General features: G+C 46.5%; 2 protein-coding genes and 1 long non-coding RNA gene across 4 annotated transcripts in view; 1 reads left to right on the top strand and 2 right to left on the bottom strand.

Moving 5' to 3' along the window:
• The first annotated feature begins 8,716 nt into the window (after window positions 1-8,716).
• Window positions 8,717-16,467, top strand: FZD5 (frizzled class receptor 5). Its single transcript, XM_023259646.2, has 2 exons — window positions 8,717-9,331; window positions 9,610-16,467. The coding sequence occupies exon 2, from the start codon at window positions 9,874-9,876 to the stop codon at window positions 11,647-11,649; it is 1,776 nt and encodes a 591-aa protein (XP_023115414.2). The 5' UTR covers window positions 8,717-9,331; window positions 9,610-9,873; the 3' UTR covers window positions 11,650-16,467.
• Window positions 14,054-20,951, bottom strand: LOC111561899. Its single transcript, XR_002744917.2, has 2 exons — window positions 19,358-20,951; window positions 14,054-18,173 (listed from the first exon to the last, which is right to left on the bottom strand). It is a non-coding gene; the product is annotated as an uncharacterized LOC111561899 (long non-coding RNA).
• A 522-nt stretch (window positions 20,952-21,473) lies between these two features.
• The window catches only part of CCNYL1 (cyclin Y like 1), a 36,762-nt gene continuing 31,224 nt past the window's right edge, over window positions 21,474-27,011 (bottom strand). For both annotated transcript variants that reach the window (XM_003991076.6, XM_003991075.6), the window contains 2 exons: window positions 24,674-24,836; window positions 21,474-23,483 (listed from right to left, as the gene is read on the bottom strand). In XM_003991076.6, coding sequence (XP_003991125.1) covers window positions 23,367-23,483; window positions 24,674-24,836 — 280 coding nt within the window. In that variant the 3' untranslated portion in view covers window positions 21,474-23,366. The remainder of the gene's footprint in view (window positions 23,484-24,673; window positions 24,837-27,011) is intronic.

Raw genomic sequence — 27,011 nt, 5'->3', positions numbered from 1 at the left:
TTAGTTCAGACCCCACATCAGGCTCTGCGCTGATAGTCTGGGGCCTGCTTGGGATTCTCTGTCTCCCTCTCTGCTTCTCTCTCTCTCTCAAAAATAAATAAATGGGAAAAAAAAAAAAAGACTTGAATCCAGATTGTGCATGTACTAGCCAATGCTCTTCCCACCATATTGTGTTCCGTTTACCAGCCCCACAAGAAGATACCCATAGACATTAGTTTTTAAAAGCTTGGCACTAAACCTGTGACTAATTAGAAGAGTGCCCCACCACCTTGAAGCCACCAGCTAAGATCCACTGTGCCGTGTCTCAGCACACCTGAGGCCTTGTGGGTAACCGGCTCAAAGCAAGATTATTGTCTCAACTCAGCTCCCTGTGTCCAGGTAGCCACAAAATGGAAATTGCTTTACTTGGGGAAGAACGGGATGGGATGAAAAGACAGCATGTTTAAAATGGATAAAAGAAGGTACTTTTTTCCCCACTCTACACAATTGACCTGGGGAACTCACTGCAGCGGGATATTAAGATCAATGGTGAAGATTTGTGTTTTAAAAGATTAGACATTTCACATGCATATCATCGTGAGCGAGGTTCAACAGGATGAAAGTCCTCGAGCTTCAGTGCCTAAGCTGATCACCAGCTGCGTCCGGTAAAAAGAAAAAAAGTTGTCTACTTGGTCATCTAAGGTCTCACAGGAAGGCAGGTTTGGGGTTTTCCACTCCAAACTAGTGGTGTAAACCCAGTGTGCATTTTATTATGCTCAGGGATGCTGTCGGCCACGAGTTAGCAGGACAAACAGTAAGGGATGGCTTGGTTTTGCTTCCTGATACCCGGGGCCTCAGTTGGGAAAACTTGAGGCTGGGGGCTGGAATCATCTGGAAGCTCCTTTTGCATACGTCCAACTCCTGGCCTGGGATGACCTGTCCACTCATTCAGCTGGAAACGTCACCTGGAGCATCTACATACAGGTTTCGAGAGGGAGCGCCCCATAGAAGAAACATTTCCAAAGACCAGTGCTCCAAGAGAAGCAGGTGGAAGCTGCATGACCTTTCATGACCTATCCACGGAAGTCCCATTGCATCACTTCGGGCATAATCTGTTGGTCAAAGTCATCACAAGCCCACTGAGATTCAAAGGGAGGGGACACTCAGGACCTCCCACGTCCCTCCTCTACGGGGAATGGCAAGTTTACATTGCAGAACACCTCGGATGGAAGAAGTTTTTGCAGCCACCTTTGGAAAATCCGATTCCTTAGGCAGGCGGTGAGGGATGTGAGGTTGCAGGAACACACAACCGATTGGAAACAATTGATACATAAACAGGTAATCACAGCACAATAAAATAAACTCAAGGCAGTTACTTCCTCCTCTTTTAAAGGCTGCCATAAGAATTCTTTCCCCGCCCCCCCCCTTTGATAAGAGTCATCACATTTAAGTGTTTTCCATCATTTTCTGTCTTGCCACTAGACTGGAATCTCCATGCATTTAGTTCCCTGCTGCAACTCCTCTGCCTAAAAGATTACCAAACCCATAATAGGCACTCCATAAATATTTGTTGAAAGAGAAGGAGTAAAACTCTGTAACAGAGGAGTGGGGGAAGGGTTGTGGGAATACAGTCTACAACAAACAGCTCAGCCAGACAGGAATGACATTTGAGTGGGTCTTGAATACTTTTGAAGGATGAATAACAGTTTTTCTGGTTAAAAAAAAAAAAAAGAGGGGCAGGGAAGAGGATAAATGTTTGTCCTTAAATTTCTTCAGAGACTTCTATTACCCAAGTTTAAGTGGGCAGATCGTCATCCTGAATCCACAGACTGCACGCAGTAGTCACGATGTTCTCAGTTGCAAGTGACAGAAAACAGTGACTCAGTTGGCTTAAGAAACTAGCAGTGTGTTGCATCACATAAGAAGTCTGGAGGCAGGCGGTGGTTCAGGCAGCCTCAATGTCATCCCTCCTCATGTGTCAGCTGAGCCCTTTCACGGTTGCAAGACGGTGCCCACAATGGTAGGCGCTGCACGCAGACAAAATAATATCCAGCAACAAGAGAGAGGGCTGCTTCTCCTCTGGAGTAAAATCTCTCCCATCAGCATGCCTCCTTATTGGCCAGATCTGTGCCCTGTGCACCTGTGTAACCTATATACTAATAAGAGGAAATGGGGGAGCACGATGGGTTGCACCAAATACATGTTACTTCTTGAGGCTTGGACTGAGTCCCCTTGGAGCACATGGCTGTGCAGAAAAGTGTAGACTCAAAATAAAACAAAACCAAAAACTGGGGTTCTGTTAGGAAAGAGAAGGAAAGAGAAGAGATGAGTCTTGAGTATCAATAGTGTTTGCAACATCATGCTTGGCGAAGGTTAAGGTTCTGTTTTCTCACTTAATACTTCCATTTATTTCTTTGTTGTGCTTTTTGCTCATTTCCTTTCTCCTTCTGCATTAGTAGTCAGTTGAATAAGTCCAGCACTGTATCAGTAAAAGCATGTTATTTGTAGAGTAGATGTATGGGTCTAAATTTAAAGATAACATTAATTAGACATGAGTGTGATTTCAGGTAAAAACGTTGATTCAGATGCTTCTGTTACTCCCTGAGAGCCACTTGTCCTGTGCTCTTCTGTGGCCTTATGCCCTTTACTTGTGCAGATTCCTCTGTCTAGGAAGTTCTCAGTTTTTTCACCTGTAGTAGATACTAGGATTGTTTCTGTTATATCCTTCTAGAAATCTTGTTGGAGAAACTGGACACTTGAAAATGACATTTCCCAGACTCTCTTGCAGCTAGGGTCTGGATACAATACATGTTTGGTCAACCAGGTGCACTCCTCGGAGACCCAGTAGGTGCAAAGGGAAGGCACCAGGCTGCTTCAGTTGAGGCTGGCAAGCGCAGTCTCAGAGGTAATGCTAAGAGGCCTCAGTGCTGGACTCCATCCTGTCTCAGTGTCTAGTCACCAGGTTCATGGGCGTGAAGGCAGCTGCGGCAGCAACACCGCTGATTTCTGGGACTCGGCTACTGTGGTGGTCCCTTGAACTCAACAGTCCAGGTAGCCTCCTGACTTCTGCCCCTCCAGCCTTTCCAACAATTTTGTGAGGCCCTGTTTGATTCTCAGGATTAAGTCTTCCTCTGCTTGAAATACCCGGGGTGGTTTCTCTTTCCTGTACTAAACTCTGACTGATAAATTGCCTAACTCCTATTTGGCCTTCTGGGCACAGCCCAGGTCTTCCTTGAGCCACCAGGTTGAGATAGGTGCATCTGCTACACTCCCACCATGCCCTGCCTGGAAAGTCCCTGCCTCATCATCTTTGCACCCCAGCACCAGTGCTTGGCCCACAGCATGCGTGACATCAATATTTACTGACCTGGACCTGCCGAGATGCCAGGGAGGTTCTAAGTCTAAGGAGCGTCCCACCTCATGCCTGGTCTGCAAAGCTCAGAGAACAAATTGGCTCTAGTCTCACACTGGATTCCAGGTGAATCCAGAGTCTTCAGCTTCTTCACACATTAGCCCCTCCTCCACAAGAGACCGCACCAGAATTGAAGATTCAACCTGGTCCCTAGGAAAGTGATGCAAAGGAACAAGGAAAGTTGCTTCTCTCAAGATTTACCATTTGGTGGTTCTCAGGACCCTCTCTGCTAGGCTTAACTTGAGGTCTGCAGTCGATGGCCGCATAGGCTTTGGAGTCAGGAAAATCTAAGTTGGAAGCTATGTAACCCTGTATAACAAGTTATTTAACTTGTCTGAACCTCCGTTTCTTAATCTATAACATGGAAATAATAATATCGCCCTTACAAGATTCCAGAGGCAAAAGAGATGATATACATAAAGTGTTATTATTGTCCCCACTGCTGTTAACCATATCATCACCATACCACAGTTCTGTTGCTTTACACAATTTTTCTTTCAGTCCAAACAGACTCACGTGCAATTAGGCTGCACTTCTCTATACTTTCTCCTGGGGTGCCCCATTTGCCCACTGATGTGATTAACCCCTTTTGCAGAAGATCCAGCTGGGCCCAAGCTTGGGGCTGGACTGAGAAAATAACAAAGTCATCTGTGTCAGTCATTCTTGAGCCTAGCTAAAAATCAGGATCACCTGGAGAGTTAAAACAAAACAGCAGTACAAGGAGGCAAACAAACAAGCAAAACCAAAAAATGAGATCTCAATGGTCCCTGAACTAGAGATTTTGATTTAATAGGGCCCAAGCATCAGTGTTTCTTAAGGCTCCCCCAGGTGATCATAATGTGCCGCTAAGAGCCACAGTTTAATGTGGGAAAGATTAGTACTTCCATTACCTTTGGGGGAAGAAAAAGCTTTTTTCTATAATCTCCACCATACCACCGTGGTGGAGCAGAAAGGACTAAAGATTATCGTTGAATTATTCCTCTTATAATGTGAACAAGGCATTCTCATTATGCACATGGGTAAATGACTCCTCTTGTTAATTCTCTGATTAGGGTCTTGGTTTCTCATGTAGAGGTGTGTGATCTGGTAAGAGAAGAGATCAGAAACGCTCTAGGACATGGAAGGAGCCAGTCTGGAAACACCTGCGAGGGATTCATGTCGGCTGGCAGTGTCTCTTCTGGGCCAGCACTGTGTACGTTTGCAGAGTGACTGGCTGGTTGCACTTGCATTCAGGGCAAGTGAAATGATCTCTGCTTTGGCATAAAATGTATCTAATATCTGGGGCGCCTGGGTGGCGCAGTCGGTTAAGCGTCCGACTTCAGCCAGGTCACGATCTCGCGGTCCGTGAGTTCAAGCCCCGCGTCGGGCTCTGGGCTGATGGCTCAGAGCCTGGAGCCTGTTTCCGATTCTGTGTCTCCCTCTCTCTCTGCCCCTCCCCCGTTCATGCTCTGTCTCTCTCTGTCCCAAAAATAAATAAACGTTGAAAAAAAAATTAAAAAAAAATGTATCTAATATCTAACTACTAGAGATGGCTGGTGACAGCTGAGAGTGTGCTCCAACAGAAAGTGCATCTAAAAAGTGTAACTTTCCCCCATTATTAAAGTAATACGCAAAAGAGAATATAAAAGGTTGGGAAAACAGAAAAGTAGAATGAACCATAGTGGAAACTAGTAATAATGACTAAGACTATATAGACTTCCCAGGCACTAAATGAGGTTCTAAGCCCTTTACCGTATAAATTCATTTATCCCCTCACTACAACACTATGAAGGAGCTAACTATCTGTAACTCCATTTTGCAGGCAAGCAGAGAGCCCCTGGAGCTGTTAGGTGGTTGAGCTGCTAGGCAGGGACAAGGCTTGGACTCATGCTGCATTTGTATATGGTCAACCTCAGAGATGTAAGAGAAGCTGCATGCAAGGATTCAATGCCAGCTGCTAAAGTTTAGGAAGGTAATCTCATTCACCTTGTCAATCATTCATCCACTTATTTCACAAATATTTACTGAAGGTGTTTGTGTGCAGCATACGGTTCCAGGCTTGATTATGAAGACACTGAAGATTATACAAAGTTAACCTGTCCAGTCATTCCTATAGCATGGAACTCTCAAGTGTGTCAACAGAATAATGCATAGATAAGGAACACAAGTCTAGTGAGATTCAAAATGCTCCAACTATTCCCTGATGACAAAATCCAAAGCCAGTACCTCAACACTTTTGGAATATCACACACTTACTTGATAAAATGTTTAATTTTTTTTAACGTTTATTTATTTTTGAGACAGAGAGAGACAGAGCATGAACGGGGGAGGGTCAGAAAGAGGGAGACACAGAATCTGAAACAGGCTCCAGGCTCTGAGCTGTCAGCACAGAGCCCCATGCGGGGCTCGAACTCACGGACCGCGAGATCATGACCTGAGCCGAAATAGGCCGCTTAACTGACTGAGCCATCCAGGAGCCCCAAATGTTTAATTTTTTAAAAATGTTTATTTATTTTTGAGAGAGAGAGACACAGTGTGAGTGGGGGAGGAGCAGAGAGAGAGGGAGACACAGAATCCGAAGCAGGCTCCAGGCTCTGAGCTGTCAGCACAGAGCCCAATGCAAGTCTCAAACCCACAAACTGTGAGATCATGACCTGAGCCAAAGTCGGATGCTCAACCGACTGAGCCACCCAGATGCCCCCCTTGATGGAATATTTAGCATTGTTCTCTGTATTTTCATCAATTCATAAACACGCTGGACAATAAGTTGAATTTCATGAATTTTGCTTTGCAGAAACATGTTTAACATAGTTGTGTCTTCAACTCAGAAACTGATGTTTCTTGGATGAATGGATGGATGGATGGATGGATGGACGGATGGACGGACGAATGGCTACGTGGAAGTACAGATGAGCGAATTCATTGACAAGAATGCTTCCAAATTGCACCTTTAAAAAATCACGTAGTGTTTTCTAGTTTGTTAAATAATAAATTATGAGTCGGGAGACCAATTTGGCTTCTATCCTTCTGATGGACTAAATTGGTCACCTCAAGCAAGCCATTATGGTACCCATTTCATGATTGTTGCAACGATCAAATGAGCTCTAAATGAATTATTTAGCAGCCTGCCTAATACATGTTAAACAGCGTATTTTAAACTGCCTTTAAACTGAAGTAGTATGTGTAAAAAAAAGCAAAATTTTAAATGATACAAAAACTATACAATGCAAAATAAGTCTCTCTTGGCAAAGTTTCCTGCTGTTGTTACTACTATTATTAGAGATCTCCAAGCAAAAATAACATTTCGCTCTTGATTAAGAAGGGAGAGGTTTACAGACCAGTAGATAACATCGTTTGAATCAGAACCAAGTGAAATAACACAAGTATTCTGGCTAAATTCCAGTGTGAGTGATTAACATTCTCCAACTTCAAATAATTTTTATTATTAGCCAACACTTGTCCATCCCCAATAATACACACGTTGCATAAAGGGCACAGAATGAGACAGCCCTTGCTTGGCATTTTCACAGTCTGCACATACTTTCCACTGAGGGTTTCCCTTTCTTTCTGATTGCTATTCCATAGCTTTTCAACTCCCACTACTTTCAACCCTGGGATGTTTGCCGACCCAGAGTGCCAAGTGTTTCCAAAACACAAAAGAGGTTAAATATGAACACCTGTAGAATTTCAGGGCATGAAAGGTGGAAGGTACATTCTAAATATATCTATTAATAGTTTTGATGCTTGTGAAACAACTGTATTTATTCACTTTAAACTTTGAGTCTGGGATTAATGCACATATCTTCATAATTTTCCACAAAGCCTTGGTGATGAGCCGGAGGGAGACGGCTCTTCTGCAGTCCAGTCTCCCAGTCTGTACAAACGGGATCCAGGACAGAAGAACGACGATAACTGCAGTCTATATGTCTCAACCTTTTAGTCCAGTCCTGACTCCTTGAAGTACCCAGGCCCTCCTGTTCCCGCGCCGCCCCCCCCCCCCCCCGCGCCTTCTTCCCAGAAGAAGGAAGGGGTGGGGGGAGCAGGAAACAATGCAAACCCTTTTGTAAGCGTGTGAATGAATTTCAAGAATGCTAAACACCTCAGTCTCCCAACCTAATTAGAACACGTAGAAAAGAGGCATTTTTAAGACATTTAAAACTTGCAGCATAATAACCTATCTGGAGAGCGCCACTGTGTGTCCCAGCAGTCGGGGCACCCAGCTGGTCCTCCCTCCTGCCGGGCCTGCTCCCAGCGCCCCCGCTCCCCAGAGGCGAGCCAGTGCACGGCTCTTACAGCTCGCAGCCCCGGGGGGCCAGGCGCCCTACCCGCAACAGATCCGCGAGCTGGCGCGGCTTCTCTCCGCAGGCGATTTCGGAACTGCTTGGGCTTTTAAACTTCGACAGATAGAGGACTAACATCTCTCCAGTCTTCCAAAGACAGGAAGAAAATCACTTTATGGCGACAATAAGAGTTTGTTAAGTGCAACAGTAAAGGTTGAAGACTAGGAGATACAGGTAGTACACGGGTGGGGACAGTGGTTAAAACTGGGATGCAGATACGTGGGTTCGAATCCTGAGTTAGCATTTGAGCGCCTACTATGTGCCAGGCGCTCGGAATACTGGGGTGAAGGCTGCCTATGTTGCGGCTTTCTTGGGGAAGTATTAGCTCGGTTGCCTTGGTCAAGCTTCTTAACCTTTGTTCCTTCACCTGTAAGGAGTACCTGTCTCACAGGATTGTAAACATCTGAAATCTTGTATTAAGGTATAAACGATTAACGCGCTGTCTGGCACGCAGTAGGGACTCAATACACCTTCGCTCTTCTCTCAGTGTGAGCTCACCTGGTAGGAGGACAGCGCAGAGCGGAGGCAGGTGCCACGGTTAAGAATGATTCTTCGAGCGGTTCTTTTAAACAAGCGCTGGACTGTGAAGATTTTTAGCTGCAGAGAGACCTGGTAGGGGCCCTGGAAGCAAGGGTTCATAAGCCAGCCTATTACAGGAAAGTGAGCCGGGGACCGCTGTGCGCCCGCAGCGAACTCCGGAGGGACTTCTGGCAAGGGTTTCCCGCCGGGGGTCTCTAGAAGGAGCGATTAGCATTCGCCCCGCCCCCATCGCTCTCCGGCCAGCTATTGGCCGGCGCTCTCCGGCGGCCGGCTCCGGGCGGGGCCGGAGGGCGCAGGGGGAGAGGCCGAGCCCGCGGGGCAGTGGGCGGGGACGCGCGGAGAACGTGGCGGGGCGGCCCACCAACCGAGCCCCAGCGCGAGGGGGCGGGGAAGGGGCGGGGCCTCCCGGCGGGCATTAGAGGCAGGTGACCCGGGCGGGGCGGGAGAGGCCAGTCAGCCCGCGGCCGTGACTCCACCGTCGTCGCCGCCGCGCGCGCCGTTCGGTGCCCGCTGGAGGTGGGCAAAAGAGTGAGAGAGTGCGGGGGAGGAGCCGAGCCGGGCGCGTCCCGGGAGCGCCGCCACCGCCCCCAGGAGTCCGCTGGAGCGCGGAGCCCCCTGCAGGGGAGGAGGCGAGCGGCCGGCGGGACGCGGCGGCGGGCGAGCACCATGCAGTCCCGGCGGGGCCAGCGCCAGCTGCTCGCGGTGCAGTGAGGCGGCGGGATCCCCAGGCTGCCGCACACCGCCTTCCTCTCGCCCAGGTGCTGCCAGGCGCGCTCGCCCTTCGTCCGGCTCCCGGACCCCGGTAGAACGCACGGTCGGCTCCTGCTCTGCCCCGCTCGGATCATGCGGGGGGCCCCGGAGGAGGAGAGGGCGAGTGACCGGCCTGCGGCGACCGCGTTCAGGGTGCGACCCCCTCTCTGAGAAGCCCCCACCTGCTGCCATGTGCCTCGCCTCGGGTACCCAGCCTATCGCCAAACTTTCCGGGTGCCAGCCCGTCTCTGAGTCGCATTTCTGAGAGACTGCCCCAGGAACAGGAGACCCAGGCTGGCTGACGACTATCTGCTTTTCAGGATCCGCGAAGGTGAGAGCCCGCGCCTAACCCCTTTCTTTCCGTTCGTTTCCCGGTTCCTCCGCGCTTTTCCTGGCGGCTGAGCTCTCTGACCCCGGGGTACAGCCTAGAAGGCCCAGCGTTAAGGGAGGAGGGGCGTGGGGGTGGGCCGGGAGTCAGTAGTTTGGTTCCCGGAGGTGGAGGGGAGGGAAGGAAGAGACATTAACTTGGAGATTTGGAGAGCGCTTGCGGGGACTGAGCGGTTGACTCCCTTCTAACTGGGAGTGGTTGCAATTTTTCTTCTCCCTCAGCTTCTTTTTTAAAGAGTACTTCTCCTGGAATCGGAGCCCTAACCGTCCCTCCCCAGCCCTATCTGGCGAAGAGCAGAGCGCTGCCTGCGGAGGCAGCGCCTTCCCGAAACAGTTTATCTTTGGACGGATTTAAGAGAAAAAGAAACCAACAGGTTGCCAGCCCCGGCGCCACACACGAGTCGGCGGAAAGGCCGGCCCGGTTTCCCCCGGCTGCGTGGGCCCCGCGCGGGCTGCGGCGGGCGCGGCGAGGGGAGGGAGGGGGCTATGGCTCGGCCTGACCCGTCCGCACCGCCCTCCCTGCTGCTGCTGCTCCTGGCGCAGCTGGCGGGCCGGGCGGCGGCTGCCTCCAAGGCCCCAGTGTGCCAGGAAATCACAGTGCCCATGTGCCGCGGCATCGGCTACAACCTGACGCACATGCCCAACCAGTTCAACCACGACACGCAGGACGAGGCGGGCCTGGAGGTGCACCAGTTCTGGCCGCTGGTGGAGATCCACTGCTCGCCGGACCTGCGCTTCTTCCTGTGCTCCATGTACACGCCCATCTGCCTGCCCGACTACCACAAGCCGCTGCCGCCCTGCCGCTCCGTGTGCGAGCGCGCCAAGGCCGGCTGCTCGCCGCTCATGCGCCAGTACGGCTTCGCCTGGCCGGAGCGCATGAGCTGCGACCGCCTCCCGGTGCTGGGCCGCGACGCCGAGGTCCTGTGCATGGATTACAACCGCAGCGAGGCCACCACGGCGCCCCCCAGGCCCTTCCCGGCCAAACCCACCCTCCCGGGCCCCGCGGGCGCACCGGCCTCAGGGGGCGAGTGCGCCGCCGGGGGCCCGTCGGTGTGCAAGTGCCGCGAGCCCTTCGTCCCCATCTTGAAGGAGTCTCACCCGCTGTACAACAAGGTGCGCACGGGCCAGGTGCCCAACTGCGCCGTGCCCTGCTACCAGCCCTCCTTCAGCCCCGACGAGCGCACGTTCGCCACCTTCTGGATTGGGCTGTGGTCTGTGCTGTGCTTCATCTCCACCTCCACCACGGTAGCCACCTTCCTAATAGACATGGAACGCTTCCGCTACCCTGAGCGTCCCATCATCTTCCTGTCTGCCTGCTACTTGTGCGTGTCGCTGGGCTTCCTGGTGCGCCTGGTGGTGGGCCACGCCAGCGTCGCCTGCAGCCGCGAGCACAGCCACATTCACTACGAGACGACGGGCCCTGCACTGTGCACTGTCGTCTTCCTGCTGGTCTACTTCTTTGGGATGGCCAGCTCCATCTGGTGGGTCATCCTGTCGCTCACCTGGTTCTTGGCAGCTGGCATGAAGTGGGGCAACGAGGCCATCGCGGGCTATGCACAGTACTTCCACCTGGCCGCGTGGCTCATCCCCAGCGTCAAGTCCATCACGGCGCTGGCACTGAGCTCCGTGGATGGGGACCCGGTGGCCGGCATCTGCTACGTGGGCAACCAGAACCTGAACTCGCTGCGCGGCTTCGTGCTGGGCCCGCTGGTGCTCTACCTGCTGGTGGGCACCCTCTTCCTCCTGGCGGGGTTCGTGTCGCTCTTCCGCATCCGAAGCGTCATCAAGCAGGGCGGCACCAAGACGGACAAGCTGGAGAAACTCATGATCCGCATCGGTATCTTCACTCTCCTGTACACCGTGCCCGCCAGCATCGTGGTGGCCTGCTACCTGTACGAGCAGCACTATCGCGAGAGCTGGGAGGCCGCGCTCACCTGCGCGTGCCCGGGCCCCGACGCCGGCCAGCCGCGCGCCAAGCCCGAGTACTGGGTGCTCATGCTCAAGTACTTCATGTGCCTCGTGGTGGGCATCACGTCGGGCGTCTGGATTTGGTCCGGCAAGACTGTGGAGTCGTGGCGGCGCTTCACCAGCCGATGCTGCTGCCGCCCGCGGCGGGGCCACAAGAGCGGCGGCGCCACGGCCGCGGGGGACTATGAGGCGAGCGCCTCGCTCACGGGCAGGACCGGGCCGCCGGGCCCCCCCGCCGCCGCCGCCGCCGCCGCCGCCGCCTACCACAAGCAGGTGTCCCTGTCGCACGTGTAGGACGCCGAGGCCCAGAGGGGCCGGGAGTGGAGGGAGGGGGGTTGTTTTGTTTGGTAGTTTTGCCAAGTTCACTTCCGTTTACCTTCATGGTGCTGATGCCCCCTCCTGGGGCAACTTGGAGAGAGGGGAAAGGGGCCCTTTCAAAGGCCGTACCGGTCCCAGGACTTCTCGAAGGGGCTCAGCCCACGTGTATTCTATTTTGTGTTTCTTACTACCTTTTGTTTTTGTTTTTGTTTTTGTTTTAGGGGAACCCTGTTGTTAATTTATATGTAGTTTTCTTAATTTTTAACTTTGTTGCATTTTGGCAACAAAATTTACCTTTGCTTTGGGGGCTTTACAATCCTAAGGTTGGCATTATAATGAAGTTCCGCTTGGTTCAGGTTTCTTTGAACTGTGTGGTCTAAATTGGGAAAATATATTTCCTATACTTGTGTCTTTAAAACAAATGTGAACAGTGAAAGTTTAGGTTGCTATGAATGGGACGTTGTCAGGTGTGATTTTTCAGCTTGTTTTCTTTCACTGCTTAAAGTGTCCCAGACGCTTTAAGGCTGAGCTGCTGGTCTCTGTTTATAGTCCCTAAGTTAGAGGAAACCCCAATTCATGTCGAGGAGGGGGAGCATAATGGGGCTAGGGCCTCCCCAAAGTGACAAGGTTAGAGAGGAGAGCGTTTCACGATTTTGTGTGCCATACTAGTTTTGTTTATTTATCGACCTTCGGTTTCTTTTCTGTAGTTCTGGTAATCATTCTTATTCCTAACAGCACCCAGCATGGTCTTGAATAAGTTAGAGGTAGCATCATAGAGTGCCGGTATAAATATTTGGAAAAGTGAAAATCTCGAGGATGGGGATTGGTTGAGCTTCAATTCTAGACTGGTAAAATGGCAGCTTTGTGCCAGAGAAGGAGTGGGTGGTTAACAGGCTTCAGTGATTCCTTTTTTTTTTTTTTTTTTAAGAACTCGTGTTCTGATTTTGGTAAAGGTAAACCCACTCCCTTCTTCTGGAAGTACTTAGAGATGGTTGTTAAAGGAGCTGCTTTTTAGATTTAAGGACTAAAATGGATATACCTCCAGTAATTAGGTAAATTTCTAACACTTCTCTTATCTGCTCCACCCCATCCCACCTTTATCATGTTAAACAGTCTTTTTGCTTTTCTTAGTCCTCCTCTCCTGGAGAGCTGTGATTAAGAAACCCCACCCACCCTTGAATGGGGTGCTTGAGCTGGGGGCAGGGAGGCTGGCTACCTGTGAACAAACATTGGCAGCAATGAGGGAAAATAAGTGTCCCTGGACTTTGGACTCGTTTATTAGGCAGATATTCCAAAAGCAGCCAAACATTGCTCTCTGCAGTCTCCCCAAACAAATGACACCCATAATGCACGTGCAGAAGCTTTTAAGATATGGCTCAGGGGACTGCTGCAGGAGGAAAGCTGTCCTCTCTCCCCCACCTCAATATGTTTTTCTTTTTGCCGAGCACACACTTGCATGCACCCACATGCACGTACACATGCACTTTGCTATTAGGGAATTCTGTTTGCTTTCCGACATGCTTAACCATTCATTAATATATGAAAGCCTATATATGAACACACACACACACACACACACACACACACACACACAGGTTTCTTTACTATTTAAGAATTCTGTTTGCTTTTCTAATCTGTTTAACTGTTCCTTCGTGAAGAGTGTGAGGCCATGACTTGGAGAAGGAGGTGACAGTGCAATGACCAGCAAAATACCAATGACCAGGGTTGAGTGGGGACCGAATTTAGGAAGCTCAAGTGACAAAAACTATTAAAATTTTAGACTGACTCCCTAGGAAAATGACGAGTCTAGGCATTTGTGCTTTATTTATACCAAAGTTGGGAATGTAAGATTTAAACCCAGGCCAGTTTTCGCTTCATGGATATTAAGGAAACAAATGCACAGTTCCCATAGCGAACTTAAACACTTTGCTTCAGGGAGAAGCCTGGTATTGTAGTTTGGGGGACTCTCAAAGGCTGCTCGCTTTTATAAAAACGCACTGCTCTTACACACTCATACTCTGAATCAAAGTTAAATTTCAGCGGATTCGACAAAACCTAGTACATAGAGCTACAGAACATTTTGCACATCTTCTTGTCCTTACTCAGAAGCTGCTTCTTAGGACCTTCGAATAGATCCCCTGTCTGAGGGCCAATTCTTGTGTTTTTCAAATGAGGACCTTTCCCGATCACCTTGACCTCTTCCCTCTTTTAGTATGTCTTCCCAGAAAGTACACAGATGGTCATGACGCCTCCGGTCATTGTGCTTAATTTGGGTTGACCCCTTGACTTTTTTCTTTGTGGAGGAATCTAGAAAATGATGCACAGTGCATCTAAAAGTTGTGGGATGAAATGGATGAAAGTGGGTTAATTCTTCATTTTAAAAAAAAAAATTAGTGTTTCATTTGGGCAACATGCCAAGCCTCACAAAAACAACCAATTTACTGTGAAGGAAAAAAAAAAGAAAAGCAGTTGAAAAAGGACCGTGAGCCAAGGAGGGGCAATATAAGTAATGCCTTTTGGGGTCTAGTTGCACACCGCTTTTCAGAGATGCCCCTTTGTTTTCAGTCTGTGTTCTTGCCCCCACTCTTCCTCTCCCATCCCTCAAAGATCAAGCCTACCTGCTTCCCAAGAGTCTTCCTAATGTCAACCACCCCATCCCCCACCCAGGGGAGAGAAGCCAGATCTATTTATGGCCACCCTCTCTTTCCATCCCACATGCTATTTCCCCCTGATTTGCATTTTTATTATGCAGACAGTTCATACTCATGAAAACAATTATAAAATGAAAGGTTGTGGGCGGTGGGGTCTAGCAACTTCTTCACAGATAGCTTTGTGGAGTTGGAAAGGATTTATGGTTCAGTTTAATGTCACATGTACAGCTTCCAGGTTGTCCCTTTCACAGGTCGGTTTTAAGCATTGTCTCGCTTCATGAGTTAGGGGTGAAGATATAGAAAGTTGTCTAAAGGAACTAATGTGACCCGTCTGCGGATCCGTTGGCCAGACTTTTAGGAAGTCTCTTTAATTTATATGATTTCCCTCCTTACATTTTGATGTTGTCTAAATTGGCTGAGAATAATTTTTCTTGGTGCCTTATTGGTTTATCTTTGCAAACCTTTGTCATCTTTTCACATGACCGTTTCCAATGACGGGCCTGTGTGTGTGTGTGTGTGTGTGTGTGTGTGTGTAATTGTGTGCATGTACAGGCTTAAATAATGTGCCGACAGCACTGTTTCCAAGTTGGTATTCATTAGGCTGTTTCCTCCTGGGCCAGGGCTGCACTAATCCTGACACTGGCTGCCAGGAGAAAACCTCATGGATCCCACACCGAACCTTAATAACAGCATCCGTGACCTGCACTCTCAAGTACAGAATGGAAACCCCAGAGCTAGGAAACGTAGTTGTATATTTTAATGAACTGCTACCCCTGCTAAAGGGGCTTCTTTCACTTTTGTGCTCTACAGAAAGACCAAGGGGGGTAGGAGGGACAAAGCTTTGAATAACTGCTTTCTAACACCAAATGTGGCAAACAGGACAGAGAACGTCACACATCTAGGCAGGTGTGAGGTACAGTGGCTGAGAATTGCCTGCTCCCTCTGCGTGCCCTTTCTTGCCTCCAAAGTCCAAGCAAGTGATCCCAGGGGGGAAAATATGCCTGGAGGGGGGAGGGTGGTTCTGAGGGGAAGAAAAAAAAAAAGCTACCAAGACATTAAAGCAGGGCAAAGGGTGGGCAGGATGTGAGGGACTAAGTAACCTGACTCAACTCTCAAAAGCTTCTAGCAGCTCACTGACAATTGCAGGATTCATTTCAGCCAGGACACTGTCTGGTACACCATTGTGAGACAATATTACTTCGTGTTGTTACAAACTGTATGTATAGTATGTATGTGTTGTGGGTGTGTATATACATATAATATATATTATATATATGAGAGATTTAGTGACTTTGATACGGGTTTGGTGCAGGTGAACTTATTACTGAGCCACATGAGGCACATACCGAGTCAGTAGGTGGCGTCCAGGGCATTCAGTACTTTTTTTTTTGATTTTCACCCGTGTATAGTGCCTACCACTGCAGCATCCTCGCCGTCGCGTCCGACCCAGAATTCCCCAATCAGAGCCAGCGATATTTTCTTTGTAGACAATCAACTTGAATCTATAAATTATTATTGGCAGAGGATTATAATTTTGACTCCATAACATTAACAAAAGGAAACCCAGACATTCTCGATAGGTAGTTTTTGGTTTGGTTTTGTTCCTGGAAGTCCGTAGAGCAGCAGTTGTACGTGGTTATGTTAGTCTCAAGATGCTTAATTTGCTGACCTTATTAATTCAGAAAAGATTTTGTATGTATTATATTTGTGGGGAGGTAAAGTAATGGTTTGAGATTTTTATCAAATATGGAGAGTAGTTATTTATGAAAAACAAAGAAATGTCTATTTTTGTTTCTTTGTTCCCAATTAATGTAGATAAATTTTAAAGTGCATTAAAACAATGGTAAAGAAAATAAAAAAGATGCTGTACAAGTCTTTTTCTCCTCATGCTTTTATGAAGACACACACTGCTTTCTAGGAGTGCTTGAGGAGATATGTGGATTCTAACTTCATAATCAGATTTCTCAGATGTACTTAAAGAGGCGATGCTTTTATTAGTATGAAAATCAAGCCAATTCCAGTCACCAGCAGCAAAACTAATGAAAACATGTTTTACTTGAATGTACTTAGGTTTCTCCTGCCGATCCTGATTGTTTCATGAATCCCTTGAAGAAATGAAGGGAAATACACGTAAGACCAGCGACCTTGCCTGAGATCGTTTTCTATTTTATCAGCCCTCCATCTGTACTTGATACTGAACCTCTTTGAATAGAGGTGATGCTGTTGTGTGTCTGGTTGGGGGGGGGGGTGGCAGGGACTCTCAAAACCATTTGTCATTCAGCAGTTAGATCCACAACTTGGTATTAAGCCCTGAATACAAGTCAGGGAGCCCAGAGAAGAGGCTAGAAATTGATTTAGAGTTGGCACCTCCCTGATAATCTGCTGCCTGATAAACCTGAGATACTATTGTCAGAGTCCTTTCTCCTGGCTGCCTGTTGGCCAAACGCAGAGTAGTCCCCAGTCCACGGACCATCGCCTGTTAATGCCTGGGATGTCCGTGTTCTCCAGCATCGCTCTGAGGTGTAAGTATGTCAAAGACGGGTAATTAGGGTCTTCACGTTTTGTTGGAGGGAGATAAGACAAATCTAAGAGGTGGACAACAATATGAGCGTATGTAATTTAATGTCAGAGTGAGTGCTGTGAACATTGTCAGATTCCTATAGAAGTGAGGACGGTTGGGAGAAGCAGAATGGAAGACCCCGTTGTTGAGCTGAATCCTGATGGAAGAACAGAGCTGCACCTTCCATGTGCAGGACTCTGGTGGTGGCACACCCTCCCAGGGCTTCCTCATTGCTCATTTCTCCCCAGTGGAAAAGGGGGTAGGAGTAAAGCCACAGGCCGGGGCAAAGGGACTGTAGGGACTTAGCAGGTTGGAGAAAAAGGTGGGGTCCAGAGTATTATTGGTAATAATTCTTTTTAAATGTTTATTTTTGAGCAAGTGAGAGGGGGGAAGGGCAGACACACACACACACACACACACACACACACACACACACACACACACAGAATCTGAAGCAGGCTCCAGGCTCTGATCTGTCAGCACAGAGCCCTACATGGGGCTCGAACCCACAAACTTTGAGATCATGACCTGAGCTGAAGTCCGGCACCTAACTGACTGAGCCACCCAGGCGCCCCAGTAATAATTCTTTAGTGATTTAGAGCTTTTTAGTTTGTCACCAATGGAAATGGGATTGAGAGGCAGTAGAATGGATGCCAAGTCTTTAAAGACTTGGCAGCTAGACAGCAAGGGATTCAAGTTCCCGCTCCTCCATTTATGGGTTGTGTGACCCTGGACATATTAATCTCTGAGTTTTTCAGCTTTCTCATCTGTGAAAGAGGCAGAGTAGCACTGATCTTAGGGCTGAGGGGAGCTAAAGGATGAGATCAGGTTAAGGTAAAGCAAGGAAGAAGCAACGGTTTAGGCATGAAATGGAAAGGGAATGGATAGAATCTTCTGGAGTTCCTACTAAAAATGTAGATTCCCAGGCTTAAGCTCCAGGAATTGAGATTCAGTAGATCTGGGACCCATAAAGCTGCTTTTTTTTTTTTTTAAAGAAAACTTTATTTTGGACTTTATAGAAAATTTGCAAAGATAATCCAGTTCCTGTATACCCCTTAATCATTTTGCCCTAATGCTAACATGTCATCAAAGGTCACTGTCAAAACGAAGAAGTCAACACTGGCACATTACCATTAACTCCAGACTTCATTTGGATCTCACCAGATTTTCCACTAATGTTCTCTATCTATTCCAGGATCCAATACAGGATTCCACATTGCATTTAGAGAAGCTTCGTTTTTCATAGGCACTTTCAGCTGATGAGAGGTAGGTGGTCTGGGGACTGTATCCTGAGAAATAATAGGGCAAGTAAAGGACCGAGCAATCGCCCCATCCTCACACTGGGAAGACGAAGCAGTTTTGAAGAACAAGGGGTGGGGGGTGGGGGGAGATGTAGACGGCTGGTGTTAAAAAGGTGGAATGGAATCCCCTCCATGAGACGAGGGGGGTTACGTCAGGAAGTGAGGGGCCCGTTCCTAATGCCAGCTGAAATGAGTCTTGGAGCTGGAAGGTGGGGATGCTACCTGGGGTGAGGAGATCCATCTTGGGTTGGGGGCAGGTCAGGGGAGTCAACAAAGGCAGTGTGTGGGGAGCTGCTTTGGGGAACCCGGGGAGGGCTCCGGTGGGTGACTGTAGGAGCTTACAAGGGGCCGGTTCAGCCTGGGAGCCCCACAGTCCTGTATTTTCTGGAACCTGATGAAAATGCTTTAGAAATAGGTCACAGTAGTAACTGACATCACGCACTACCACACTGGGCACTAGCAGAGGTGGAGCGGGGAGATGGTCTTGTTGAGGGAGGACCCTCACCAGCGGCGGGAGGTGCACACACTGAAGCTCTGCCTTGGAAGACTCTCCCCCCACAGTGAGATCAGGGGGGCCCCGTCTGGGTGCCAGAAGACAAGCTCAGTAGAACTGAGAAGGGTAAGAGGAGGAAGGAATAGATGTTTTAAGGAAAAGCTAGCAGAGTGACTTTCGGTCTTGAAGTAGACGCTATGGAAACCTTCCTGAGGACTTTAGGTCCGGAGGCAATCACTGAATTTCTCTACCCCCCTCAGAGGACGTGGTTCCCTCCGCAGCAGTTCCCATCATTACCACCTAACCTGTTGCCCCTTAAAAGAACGTTAACCTTCTTTCATTTGAGATTCCTCATTTCTGTACTATTTCACTTAGTTCTTTCTGCACCCTATAAATGCTAAACCACAGATATTCTTAAAATTTGTATCCTATTAAGTACGTGTTGGCTCATGTGCCAAACCCATTAAAGACAGGGTAGTGGAAACTGCCTCAGAAACCAAACCGACCGCACCCGTGTACCTCAGGAACAGGCCTTGCCGAAGGGTTCCCAGATCTGCTTTCTTGCCGGCACAGTGTCTGGCCAACCAGGTCAGTACGTGGCTAAGACTTCAGGCAATCAGGTCCTTAACTTGCTAGATGCTGCGTGTAATCTAGATTCTGCATAGAAACGAGCGCTTACCTGGGAGTGGCTGCCGGCTGCCGAGCGCCTTTCCAAGCAGCTCCACGCTCCAGGATGCAGCCTCTGGTTGAGGGAAGAGCTGTAGTCGTTTTACGTGTGACCAGAGAGAAGTTGCGGTGATGAAAGACCAATTTAGCTAACTTCTATGCTGTAGCTCAACTTTTCCAAAAAACATTGTATAACCTGAATACAGAGGGAATTATTTTCCTGTGAATACTGGCTTCAGCATGTTTTTCCTTTAAATCAAGTAGTATTTATACATACAGGAAAACTAAACCAAGAGATGAACCTCACACTGTTACAAAACCAAGATTAAGTGGTGTTGGATTTCAGTAATGTATGAGCATATGGGGCACATTCAGCGTAAATGTCAAAGAAAAGGTCGTGATGGAATCCGATACAGCAGGGAGAGCTTCTCTTTAACCAGAAGCACTGGGCCCGAAGAATCTTAGAATGAACCATATGAAACTGCTGATAGGCAAGCATTTTTTTTTTTTTTTACCTCCAGAGATGGCAATTTCATTTGGTTCAAACATAGATTTCAGACCTTGGTCTTTTCCTTGTAAAGGAAGGAATACTTAAAGGCTCAGTTCACAATAGATCAGAGTTAAAATTTCACTGAGAAAAACTAAAATTGAAGATAAATGAGACGAGATGGTTCGATATAACCCTTCCCAGGTATAAAACCCTGAGAAAACTGCCATAGGTACTACCCCATTAGCAACTGGTTTCCAGACCCTGCAACATTTGTCAGAGAACCTACCAGCTTTCAGTGATGTTTATTATCTTTACCCTAAGTTGACTTGACTTCTCCTTTATCACAATGGCTATATTGCCACCTAGAATTAAAACCAAAGGGGAGAGAGTAATTTGTGGTTCTCCTGCTACCAGCTTGTTCTTGAAGCTAGTCTTACAGTGTTCCTCCCCCCGCCAGACTTTCACATCTGACCCCTCGTGTCAGCATTTCTGCTTAGTGGCTGGCATAGTAAAGGGGAGACAGTCTTAATAGTGTTTTGAGACAGAATTCCCTTTTAAATGAAATCAGATCATTTATCCTCACCAGCAGTTTCTCAAGAACAAAGTGATTAGCTGATGATGTGACCTTCGGTAATGAATGAAGGTGGAAGAGAATACGGCCAGACTCTCAGTTTACTGAGCATTGCTCGAGTGGACAGGGTCTTAGTTTTTAATTTTTTTTTTTTTTTTTAATAGAGCATGAGCATGGGGCAGAGAGAGGGGGAGACACAGAATCCGAAGCAGGCTCCAGGCTCTGAGCTGTCAGCACAGAGCCCCACGCGGGGCTCAAACTCAAACCATGAGATCATGACCTAAGCCGAAGTTGGAGGCTTAACCGACTGAGCCACCCAGGTGCCGCAGGGTCTTAGTTTTACAGACACCTTCTGGAGATTTGGCATATTTCTCACTGAAATGTTAAGTGTGAAGATAGCATATTAAAGTCAAAACGTGGGTGGTTTTTCTTTTTATAGCAATGTTCCTGTGCTTCCATTTTCTTCTCTGTTTTGTTTTTTTAAGTTTTTATTTGAGAGAAAGAGCACGTGAGTGGGGGAGGGACAGAGAGAAAGGGAGAGAGAGAATCCCGAGATTCTGCTGATAGTACAGAGCCTGACAGGGGGCTCAATCTCATGAACTGTGAGATGGTGACCTGAGCTGAAACCACGAGTAGGACACTCGACCAACTGAGGCACCCAGGCTCCCCTTTCCAACCAGCCTCCAGGTTTTCAAAACTGCTGGAGATCCTCATATAGCTCACATTCTGATTCTACAGTATTCCTGTAATTCCTTTCTCTCTGGTATATTCTACCGAATCTCTCAGTGTGCCTTTTTCCCTCTTGGCACAATAATGAACCGTTGAAAGATGCCATCTACTGCACTGTGCCTCCGAGCACAATGGCCAGCGGTTTTAAATGTGCCAAACTACCTGCAGGTCCGAAAGAGCAGAAGCCAAAGAAAGACATGACTACATTGGAACCAGAGGCAAGGAGCAAACCCATCACGAATGGTCAGTTTGAAAATGCTTTAAGACCCTACTATTAGAGCTGACTGAAAGCATTTCAGTTAGAATACTATGTGAACTGAATGTTACACACTAGCCATATTTTAATTAAAATAGAGTTTATTAGCTTTTCTTTTAATATAAACATGAGGAAGAAAAACCACATACGTTGTAGCATTCTTTTCAAAATAAGACTGTAATCAATACTTGAATCTCCAAGCTCCGAACTCCACAAAACATTTTTTTGAGGTGGTAGATTGTAATATTTTATATACTGTTATTTATCATTTATGTCTCTGTCCTTTAAAAATGATGGAACCTGCAGCACTCAATAGAATATGAAGCCTTGCTATACTGAGAGAAAGTATTCCTGGCCCAGAAATGCTGTGTTTACAGGCAAAATTCCTAGGATTACATAGGAGAAAGATCTCACGTGGTTAAGAACACGAATCTTTTTTTCTTTTTTAACATTTCAAGTTTAGGTGACATCATTACCAATGTCCTAGAAGATTGATTTCTTAACTCCCTGCCCTTTAAAGCCTGAGGTGAGGGTTCCTCTTAAATAGCAGGACTTGAAACGAGACATCTCCAGCCAGGTTAACACGTAGGATAGAAAAGCGGTTTCCTATCCCCTACTTTCATATCACTACTATTAGAGTCCAATTCCTTTCAGTTTATTACATGTGAATTACCATTGCTCTTCATAATCCTTACCAAATCTAGAAAAAAGAAACTCAGGTGATCAAAGCAGGTAAACGGCACAGCCCTGCAAAGGACTACTTTCAAAGGGGAGGGCATGTCTATGAAGGTACAAGGTATCTTTAAAGTCTTAGTGCAACTTTAAGCTTTGATACCTGTGGAAGTATAAATGCTACAAACTGACAAAACACCATTTAAAAGTTTAGGTATTTCTTGTAAACTTAACTAGTTTTGTAAATTCTAAACATTAAACTTCTAATTTTAATTTTTTGCTTCAGCCAAAGTTTGCCATCTTCAAGAGGGGCTGAAACAAAAAATTAAAATTAAAAGCTTAATATTTAAAATTTACAAAACTACAGAAGTTTACTAGAAATGTAATTAAACTTTCAAGTGATATTTTGTAAGTCTGTGGCATTTATATTTCAGCAGGGCCCTGGAGGGCCCAAGCACACCGTATTTAAGCTGAAAGTTGCAATAAGATTTTCAGGACACCTGCTATTTCACTACCTGCTTGTTACCACTGGACCACCATGTTGGTTGGAATTATGAAAATATATTTTAATACACGCATTTAACAAAGAGGAAAATCGTCAGAAAATGAGAAGCACCATTATAGTTCACAAGAAATGCAGCGTGGACCCAATAGAAGTAGATAATCGATAATGTACTTTCTCTTGTTTATGATCCCAAACATACTAATAATGCTAATAAGTAGTGCTTGCAAAGAATTTGAACGACAGGTGTTATTCGGCAGCTTTTTGGTTTAAACTGATTGCCAATAACGACCAGCAGCTTCAATGGTAAAGTAGGGAGGAAGAACCCTTCGATACCTCACAACGCTACAGTCTGTTCCTAAGTGGCTTTATGAGTTGTTAGGAGTCCCACGTTTTAATGGTAATACTGCATTGATTCTAAAGAAATATGCAGCAGAGTGAGGGAGGGGCAAGAAAAATAGAAAAACATAAAAGTTATGTAGTTAGTGTCTTGTCTAAAAATTTTAAAACCTCACTTAGCTCACAGCTATAAGCCTACATAGTAAGCAAATATCTGTGTGTGGGTTGGAGCTTTTGCTTTGGAGTGGTTTTTGTAACTCTGTTTACATTAAAAAGGACAAACGAGTGTGTTGCATTGACAAGTTCCATTCTTTCCTATGAGCGTAATCCTCGCGGTCCACGAGTCTCTTGACTTTCTTTTAGATGAAAATACTAACTTTGCTGGTTTTTGAGCAGGAGAGGTGGTATTTCTCCAGTCCTTGTAGGTGAGGGGTTCGTGATGTTACAACCCCTCCTTCCTCCCTTAAGAGAGGATGGCATTAGAGCGCTGAATACCAATGAAATTATCAGCGCTGAAAGACCTTCTCATAGCAGCTCTGCACAAGTCTTTGTATTTGTCTTCACACAATCTGGAAATGGCCTGGAAAGTCAAACAGAACACAAGAACAATTTAAAAACAAAAAACCTTAAAAAAAAAAAAAAAAAGCATCATTGGTAAGCCACACAGCCACACTCCTTCAGATACTTCACAGTTACTGCTACCTTGGAGAGCTGGGGTCTATGCTCCCAGAATCTGGGGATGCTCCTTCCTGTCAATTCACTAAGGTAAAATCCTTAAGAGGCTATGATTGATCCTTGGGGCAAAGAAGAATTTAAAAACTGGGTTCCAAAGATGTGAAACGTATCGTGACAGGCTCCTAACAGCACCACACTTGCTCCTTCAACATAATGAACATGGACCTGGGCAAAAATCAGCATTTTCTCAGCTAGTCAACGTCTTTCCAGTCTGCAGTGATTATCACATACTCTCAGCAAATTTTCCCAGGGCAGACACGTGCTGGACTTGATTGGAAGGTAGGAGGTCTAACGCCTGAAGTGCCAAAGAGGGCTGTTTCACTTGCATATCAACCAGGGCAGAAAATACCTGATTGCAAAGTGCCACCCAAGGTACCCCCAAAAGTGTCCATTGTAAATGTGTTTGAAATTTCAGTTGTGACTACTTCTGCTGTACGCTCACCAACAGTGATAAGGCATACGTGCTACTTTGTCTCCGGTATGTTACCATTTCCATCAAAAGCCCTACACCAGTACTGGAAACACGAAACACGCGATATACAGTCTGAGTACAGGTCTCTCAGGTGAGCCACTAATGCTATGCTTAATAAACTCATGGGATTGAACTGTGCTATCTATAGAAAACACCAGCATGAATTTGCAAACCGAGTAAAAGACAGTTAAGAGCAGTGAGTCGATTATGTATGTAGACATGATTAGGGATACAACCATACATTATTCACGAATGGTTATATGGAAGGGTAGAGGTTCAAATGGATCAAATGGAAAACCATTAAGAACAGGTTAAATCTGATTTAAGATATTCTGAATTATGGTCACAGAAAAGATACCTATATACTTCTTTGAAATGATGTGAGGCCTTTATATAAATCATAAAAGACACCAGAAAAATGCTGCCAAAGGGTTAATAAGCTCTTCGATGTGTTTATTGAAAAGCTTTCTGTTTTGCAAATCACTGCTGAATGAGATTTAGCCACAGACGTGGGTTTTTTGGTGGCTGACAGAAAAGCCTGACTGATGACTTCACAGCCTTACCTCTAGGTTCTGTGCTCTTTCTTTGCTAAGAGGAGCAAACAGAAAATTCAAGTTGTTGTCATCTGCTAAGGAGCGAAGGTCAAAGTAGTATTTGGCATAAACACTGGCGGGAACATTAATATTAAACTGAAGTAGCTCCAAAAAATGCCTTTCCATCTCATTCCTGGGGGAAGAGACAAAACCAACACAGGACAATTTTAGTCAACTGGGCTATCTTCAAAACTATCATTCTGAGCTACTAGGAGAGCTCTAAATTCTGTTTTGAAACAAATAAAGGCTCCCTGGCTGGACTAATACACTAATGCTCCAACAAGGTACAGCTATTTGTGGTCCTTTCTGCATCCCAGCACTTTGAGTTTGGGACAAGGGGGAAGAGGTTATGGCCCTCTTATGCACTCCTGCTGCTGACTCAGGGGCTCATTCTTCAGAGTTCCATTAGTGCAGCTGTACGATTCATGCTCCACGCTCACTCACAAGGCCCCACTATAGTGATCAGATGAAAGGAGTGATGTGTGCTGTTTATTAGCTCTGAAGAACTTGCAGACATTTTCACCAGGCCGATAACAGGAAGGGGCTTATTGAAGTAGAGACGCGCCAACAAAAGGAGTGGGCACATCACCACGGCAACAAATGGATCCATCGAGAGCCACTGCTATTATCTCTGAGGGGGAAAAACTCTTGAAGCAACAAGGATTCATCTCAAATAAATAAATAAATAAATAAATACGCTACATTCGATGGAAAAGGGAATCCCCTCCCCCAGTGCATAGGACTATGCCAAAGGGCATTCATAAATGTAAGTTTCTGTTCACCTTAGTCTTACTAGGGCAAGAGATTGTCACTATGACAGGACAGGATGTATTTTAAACTCTGACAGGCAGAACGATCAAAGAGATGTCATGGCTAGACAACTCACTTTACGATAGGACCTCTGATAGAGCACTGGACTCCCAACAGCATGTCTCATGTTGGGAATGCAACCCCAAGATGTGTCACCACCCCCTGTCAGAACAGAGTGTGAACACAGCCGCCTGGGGCGAGTTCAATAAAACAGGAAAGGAAAGTGTTGGGAGCAGTCCTCTGCTACACGTGACTTTACAGCTTCCTTGCCAAATATTTAATAAATTAAAATTTTACCATGTTCACAGTAATCCTTTTAGGGAAATACATAAAAATGGCAAATACCTGAAAAAACGCAAGAGGCTAATTTTATAACCTATTTGGTTTCTCGGTTTTAATATTTTAATCCACTGGACAGATCGACAAATGCCTGATGCTCTCCTGTATGGAGAACATTCAGAATATGAACAGAAGAGATGAGGTGCTCGTTTGTTGAATTTTAAACCCAATCGAACCTACTTCCAAATTTAATTTCCTGTTCATATGGCTGCAAGTCTATAGAAATGTAAATCAGATAATGTTTTGATAATGAGCTACTCAGGACTTAATTTACTACAGGAATAAATGCACTTCACTATCCCTTTTATATTTCCTCCACTAATACATTTTAATTGTGTAGAAATACAGTACTTCATAGGATTAACATGTCTATAATCAAGGTTTAATCACCGAAGAAAAGCATTATGCCTATAGGATATGCGTCTTCTGGGTTGTGTTTTAAATAGCTAGATGGCTGAATAGCACACCATTTACGGGCACAGCAAATTTTCTGAAGAGCAGCTGCTCAGTTTAACTTACTCTTTTGAAGGGAATATATTCTAAAGCGTGGATGCTAGAAAGTGCGAAGAAAAAGTGGATAGACAGCGATTTTTCAATTGAGACTCAAAATGAGACCATTACACATTGAAGGCAACAGCAGGGGGACAACACAAATGTGTATTAAACACTTCGTTGTGATACTTTCCAGTTTCCAAAGACCGTAAACAAAACAACCTATTATAAACATAGCTCCTGGTGCTTCTCTGATCGTGTAAAAAACTTGTTTACAACGAGTCTTCCTGTGGCTAGACACTGCCACCACTGCTCCTGGAACTCGCTCTTACGAGCTTCCACACTTCCCAGCGGGCTCTGATGTTCTCACTGGAATCAGAGGCCCAGCCAGCTTCAACACGGGTTCTCAGCTGCCGCCACGGCAGGGCTAGTGTTCAGGACTACACGTTTTTCTTCCTTTAAGGGACCAGAGCTTGAAGACTGGCAACAGTGGTGATCAAAGTCTCTTTTAGCTTCTGCAACTTCCCAAACCACTTTTATTCATTTCAAATCCTTATTTGCCATTACACCATTTGCTACTGGGGCCGCAAGCAGTATGTCCACACCCACTCCGTCCACGCTGTTCTCAAAAGCCATTCTGACTGCTACCGACAATGACTGGTCCCTT

This window comes from Felis catus, chromosome C1 (genome assembly GCF_018350175.1).
Source record: "Felis catus isolate Fca126 chromosome C1, F.catus_Fca126_mat1.0, whole genome shotgun sequence".
Classification (NCBI taxonomy): Eukaryota; Metazoa; Chordata; class Mammalia; order Carnivora; family Felidae; genus Felis; species Felis catus.
The sequence above is the reverse complement of the archived record's forward strand: the minus strand, read 5'-3'. Positions and strand labels throughout refer to the sequence as shown.

Coding starts and splice junctions, on each gene's coding strand:
- FZD5 (XM_023259646.2), top strand. CDS start 9,874: ATGGCTCGGCCTGACCCGTCCGCACCGCCCTCCCTGCTGCTGCTGCTC.